Source organism: Macrobrachium rosenbergii, chromosome 7, assembly GCF_040412425.1.
Source record: "Macrobrachium rosenbergii isolate ZJJX-2024 chromosome 7, ASM4041242v1, whole genome shotgun sequence".
Lineage (NCBI taxonomy): Eukaryota > Metazoa > Arthropoda > Malacostraca > Decapoda > Palaemonidae > Macrobrachium > Macrobrachium rosenbergii.
In genome coordinates this window covers 16,428,640-16,435,204 of record NC_089747.1, presented here as the reverse complement: position 1 = coordinate 16,435,204, position 6,565 = coordinate 16,428,640, and the positions used below count along the sequence as shown (strand labels likewise).

At 37.3% G+C, this 6,565-nt stretch overlaps 1 protein-coding gene across 1 annotated transcript; it reads right to left on the bottom strand.

Moving 5' to 3' along the window:
- Positions 1-4,559: 4,559 nt before the first annotated feature.
- LOC136840179 (single insulin-like growth factor-binding domain protein-2) lies at positions 4,560-6,062 on the bottom strand. Its single transcript, XM_067106657.1, has 3 exons — positions 5,904-6,062; positions 5,269-5,386; positions 4,560-5,012 (listed from the first exon to the last, which is right to left on the bottom strand). Exons 1-3 carry the CDS (start codon positions 5,951-5,953, stop codon positions 4,827-4,829), a joined length of 354 nt encoding a protein of 117 aa, XP_066962758.1. The 5' UTR covers positions 5,954-6,062; the 3' UTR covers positions 4,560-4,826.
- Positions 6,063-6,565: the final 503 nt, after the last annotated feature.

Below are 6,565 nucleotides of genomic sequence, written 5' to 3'. Positions count from 1 at the left end.
AAAAGTTCAGTGAAGTCAACAGTCCTCCTCCCTCTGTCACCAGTGAATGAATTTTAGCCCCTTCCTATTAACCCCAAAATTTTGCACACTGCAAAGGAGACCAATTCACATACTTTGCACTAATGGTGGGGATCCATCTAGGCTCAACACAGGGTATGAAGAGCCCAGCATACACTTACTAAAAAACACACTTCACAACGCCGTTGATTACCATTCTTATCCACTGTAAAGGCATAAACAAACACTTGTAAAAAAAAAAAGCAAAATTCCAACTTGGCATTCAGCAGGAGCTCAGCAAGACACACCGATTCCAGCTCGCGCTGAAGCAAGCCTACAGCCTACTTCTACATGAAGGCGATGGTTTGTATTTCCGTAAGAACAAATGAGTACAATGCTAGGCTATTACCATTTTTCTAAGGAAACTAAAGCACAGACACGTTGTTAGGCTAATCTATGCTCAAGCTACTTGGGCCTGTACGCGATGGACTAAAAATGCTAGGCTAGCTTTGATATAACAGTCTGTAACTTACTAGCCCTAACAAATAAAAACTTACCTTATCATGTAGAACTGCATCTCGAACTCCAAACTGGCCCTACTCACGATCCCAGTAACTACGAATAACTTTCAAGGCAAGTTACACTTTCCTTCCTTCCTACTTGGCATCGGGGGATGCATCAGTAACAAGGATAGGGCAGAAAGTGCCAGGATTGATTGGCGCCACCTATTGCTGCCTGTCAATAAAGATCTTAACTACGTGGAGTAATTGCTTTTCTTTTTTAGTGCCTACTGTCTCAGAATACCTAATTGCTTGACAATCAATAATTCTGCATAATCACGGAAATAAACAACTGACATTTTCACTTAGGCCTACACAGTCTTCTATTCTGCAAAATAAGCGATCTCCTACGCATGACTTAACTGTTATGTTGCCGAAAAATACGACTCCTGTACTCATTATTTTCCTCCTCTCTTTTTTTCTTTCCTTTATATATATATATATATATATATATATATATATATATATATATATATATATGTGTGTGTATATATATATATATATATATATATATATATATATATATATATATATATATATATATATATATATATATATATATATATATATATATATATATATATATATATATATATATACACACACACACCAAGGTGGTGAGATGAGCATTTTGGCATTAGTGCAGCTGGGCAGTATTCATTTTCCTAACTCGTCATATACATATATAAAAATATATTAGAAAAAAAATTTAATTATCATTTGCACGAATTCGGCAGTAAAATTTAAAAACAGCCCATTCGCTTAGGAAGATCTCTTTAACAAATCATGTTTGTATGCGTCGGCGTTCGGTTGACGGTTGGGTTTCGGAACTTAGGGTAACTGGGTTAGTCTAAGTTCGCCTAGTGTGAAAACAGGTTGTACGCAGGTGACCTGTAAGTGAGGCGAGATTCCGAATGGGAAATGAGGCCTGATGTTGACCTCTGATTTTCGCTAACCAACAGGGACGGCAGGTCGGAGGTGTCCTATTATATTCTGTTGGTGACAGAGACTCTCTTAGATAATTCAGGTATGTACTGAATTAGGCCTATGGTTCTCACGTTTCCTCTGCGTCCGATCATTTCGGTAAAGACACAATAACTTTCGTGTTTAAAAAAACATGTTTATCAATTAATTTTAATTTTATCAATTACTTCTTTCTGTAACATAGGAGTGGCGTAAAAGACTGCGACCTAAAGTGCTGCGTAAATTGTGTTGATTCAAGTTTTTCTTTTACACGGTACCAAATGTGCTACATAGTATGTTTATCCATCAGCGGTTAATCATTTTATTTGCTGAATCATACCCACGCAAAATACATTCATTGCTCACACTCTGATATAAGCCTTCTGAAATTTGGAGATGTTATGGTGCTTAGGCGTGCTGTCTTTCCTTATAGGTCTAAAAACTGCTTGGATTGGGTGCCTTGTTTCTAGGTCTTGTGTCCAAACTTTAATGGTCCTGTTATTTTATTGCCAGTCTCTGCTTACTGGCATATGACACCAAGTGTATAAGGCAAAAAAAAAAAAAAAAAAAAAAGTCTAGGAGGCGACGTTTTTCTTTCATTTCACGCCAGTGTAAATCTTGGCGGTTCTGCAGATACAAAAGATCACCCCATCCCCACCATTTTTTTTTTTTTTACTACTTTTAAGGTTGCTCTACACAGAATCAGAAATGCGAATAGGTTAGCCAGTTGGACAGTCGATAAACGAAGCACCAAATAAAAACTCAAGACTTAGACAAGATTCTCAACAAGTAAAGGCACAGGCTTAGCCTATGCGAGTATAGTTCAATACATAGGAAAGGCCAAGAGCATTTCCAAGCAAAGCGATTTGCAGAATATGGTTGATGATATTTTGGAATCCACAGAGGGAGCGTTACTTTTTAGTTTATTTTTGGAAGTAAGAGCCATTTTTATGTGAATTACAATCGATACCGACAGTCTTAATCTAATATATCTTATAAGATCCAACTGAAAACCAGCAGGGCAGTAGCGTAGCTGGCATCCCATCAGTTGGGGTGCCTAGGTGGGGCCAAAGAAAATTTACACAAAATTAATGTACCATTTCTGTAATTAGTAAAATGTACTATTCTCTAATGTATATATCCATGTGAATGAAGGAAAATAATAGTATTAGCAACTAGTAAACCTGTATTTGAAATTATAGAGCTTAATTTTCAATTAATTTGCAAACCTTACAATATGCAAATATGTCAAATGCCGTAAGGGTTAAAGTTTAGCTACAAAGGGAATTTCAACGGGGTGAGGGTAGGGGCCAAACATCTGAATGGGGCCCCCCAGGCCTACCTCACAGCGACGCCACCGTAGCAGGGCACCCATGAGTTGGGAAATGTTACAGGATTGTATCTTATTTACAGTCGATTGAGGTTTATTATGCCACAAGAACGATTTTTTAACCTCAGTACTTCAGTTTTTCTTAATCGTTTAAAGGCACCATGCTTGACAAACAAGTTTTATGTGGTTTGTTGGTAAAATAGATTGAAGTTAAGGACAAGAAAGTACATCCCTTGGTACTGTTGTTTAAGTAACTGTTTTAAATATGATTTTAACACTGCCTGAATTGTCATACTTAGTGTAGTACTAATCTTATGTACTGTAGTTTTAGCTTGATGGTCCTAGGCTAATGTCGTCCAATAGAAGGAAGGTTGAAAATCCCGTGTAGCTGGACTGTCTACCATCAGGTAGGGGTCACTTAAACTAATTTCCCTGTAGTTTTCTGAAGACCCTTTTCTCCCGTCATACTCGAATTTGCAGTACTTGAAGTGGCCCAAAGGAAGGTAACCATAGCACCGTTAACCCCCCCCCTCCCCCTACTCCAGAATGCACCGCTGGCGTTTCACCTACGTTGTGTGTGTTAACAGAAATCTCCTTCGGTTCATTTTATGCGTTTGAGGTCACCTTTCAAGACGTTCAATTGTATTCGGTATTTTTTATTCTTTGCTCCTTGTTATATGTACTTTGACTTATTTTTCCTTGTACCAGCCTTTAATCATTACTTGTTCCTGTGATTATAGTGATTTGCATATATATATATATATATATATATATATATATATATATATATATATATATATATATATATATATATATATATACATACATATATATATACATACTGTATATACATATATATATATATATATATATATATATATATATATATATATATATATATATATATATATATATATATATATATACATACTATTTATATACATACTGTATATACATACATACATACATACATATATATATATATATATATATATATATATATATATATATATATATATATATATATATATATAAGAGAGAGAGAGAGAGAGAACACGTGTGTGTAAAGCACGGTAACAACAGGAACACATAATGATTAAATGCAAAGCACCACAAGTAAAAAATAACAGGCATTTTCAAGTGCTGCTTCATAGAAGAAATGTACATTACTTAATCTCATATCTTAAATACTTGCAGCAATAAAACTGTGAATCTATAATAAAACAAAAGTGACAAGAAGGCAAAATTATATAAGATCCCGGGTTTGCCTCATCTCACCTTCTTCGAGTCAGCAAAGCATTGTTGGAAATATCAGGTGTGAATGTAAACTTTCCAAATCCACACAAAGATACCGATACGTCCTTCCTAACCACGGTCTAGACCGTGTTTCTAACTTACCTTGTGATACGTAGTCATCTGTGGCAAAATGTCCTCGCTCACGAAAGTTCAGAGTTGCAAGTCACAAATTTCAGACTTGCTCTTTTTCCTAACAACAACAAGGGATGTCAGCACCAGAAATTAAGCATTCTCTATACAGATAATTAAAAAAAAAAAAAAAAAACTGAAAAACTCAGAATGGGATGAAAATATATGTTTACGTGTGATTGCTCTCGTCGTTAGTATTTGCACCGAAGGTGCTTAAGCTCTCAGCCAAGTTTTGATATTCATAAAAAGATGTATTTAAGACTATGGAGAATAAAAATGCCAGAATTGAGGATCCTTTTAATAAGCTTTGAAACCTTATAAAAACTTTAAACACTTAATGATGAACGGACAATTGAAAAAGCGGCCGCAGTGAAATAAGGGTACATATAAATGAAAGGCATTTTCCATGATATCTACTGAATTCCAGTGCTAAGACTTCGCCAGCAGGCTTTTGAAATCGTCGTCCTTCAGAATCCCCACGCTAGATGCAATCACCCTTTCTCTGAAAGCAATTTAACCAACCAACCAGCCTCCTCCCGGAAACATTTCCCTTATCCAAGCCACAGAGGACCACTAGTGGTAGAGGTCCCACTAGTGCTGGACGTACGGTCGCTCTCCAACTGTTGTTGGGTCTTGCAATAACCTGGTCTCTGCCACCCGTGTCCTCCGTCACAGATCAGCTCTTCAGAGCAGGTACCAAAGATGTTGTAGCTACCACCGCACTCCTCACCCTTGCCCTGGAACGGGACGCGTAATTTATTCTAAGTGTCGTCCCTAGGAAGTTAAATATTTTCGAGGCTGAAGCCACTTTTACAGAAAACGGGTTTCGCCTAAAAAGAAACTATGCTTTACAAGAAAATGCCTATTTGCATATGGTATTTTCAAGACAGCAAATACCTTATGTAAAGAATTTCGATGTTAAGATTAAACGGAAATTCTCTTATCTAGTACTGAGAGAGACTGATATCTAGTACTGAGAGACACTGAACTAACCTTGCGACATTCGTAGCAGCAGCCGCATTGCCTCTCTACTGCCCCAAAAGGGCAGTCGAGTGACTCAGGACTTGCACATTTGACTGTTTCACACGGGCGACAGGTCAGTCCAGAAACCCTGCAGAAAATAAATGAATATGTGAAAACGAATAAATTAATGAATAAATAAAAATAAAAGTGTATTTCCTGTTAGCTTACTGTTACTGGTATTGTAGCCTTTTCTCCTACTGACGAATAAACTTGAATAAGATCTAAAAATGGAAATTTGAGCTAAGACAACCAAAGCGTACGCGGCTACTGTGCCGTGATCAGATTTTAAATTAAAACACAATCAAACTCTGTAGCCGGTACCCAGTAGGATCAGGGAATCATTTGAATGCTTAAAGACATCTTCCGCGATCACCCTTCCTCCTAAACATTAATCTTGATTTTTTTACGCATTAATATAAAGTTCGAATTGCTTTTAAGTCACATCAGACGAAGTATACAGTAACACTCCTAATGCTCGCTCTACCTGTATTTTCATGTTAACGAAAATAACATATTTCATGCACAACTTTGTTTAGATCAGGATGCAGTATTTAATGCGCAGTGATCTACATGAGAATATGGCAGTTACACAAAACATGACTCACGTGACCATTGCCAGGGAAATGCACAGCAGCAGCGTGAAGTGCGAAGCCATGACGAACAAAACACAACCTCACCGAGCAGGTAACAGGTAATGACTAAAATGTCTGGCTCTCTCCGATTCTTACCGGGACGCAGTCAGGACAACGAATGGCAAGCTTGTGATGGAAGATCTTTCAAGGTGTTGCGTTGCCAGGCGAGTTTGCCGCCCATGAAATAACAATAGAATGTTTATTTTTCGGGTGGAGTTCTCGGTACGACCCTATATGTGTCTACAGTGGCGTCCGTTTCGAGTAGGCGTCGTGGTTTTATTCGTGGGGTTTCTTCCTGCAGAGGCCAGAGAGCATTTATTTGAAAAAGTTGTACCAGTATTTGCGCTTGGCAACTTTATCATCAAGAAAATTCCTCTGGAACTTCTGGTTTCTTCCGGAGAGGAAAAGAACCATTGGGCATCTCCATTTCTTGGGACATGTAATTTAGATCATTATGAGATTACCGCGACGCATTTCAAAATCGAGCTCATTTGTGCTTGAGAGCTCGGTTGCATGCATTGACACACATCAAGTACCAGCAGGAAAAGCCATAATTCGTAAAGTTTTAGTATACTTTAGCATTATATTACTCTGTTATGAAAGATTAGAGATAGTCGTTCCATCAAGATAAGAAT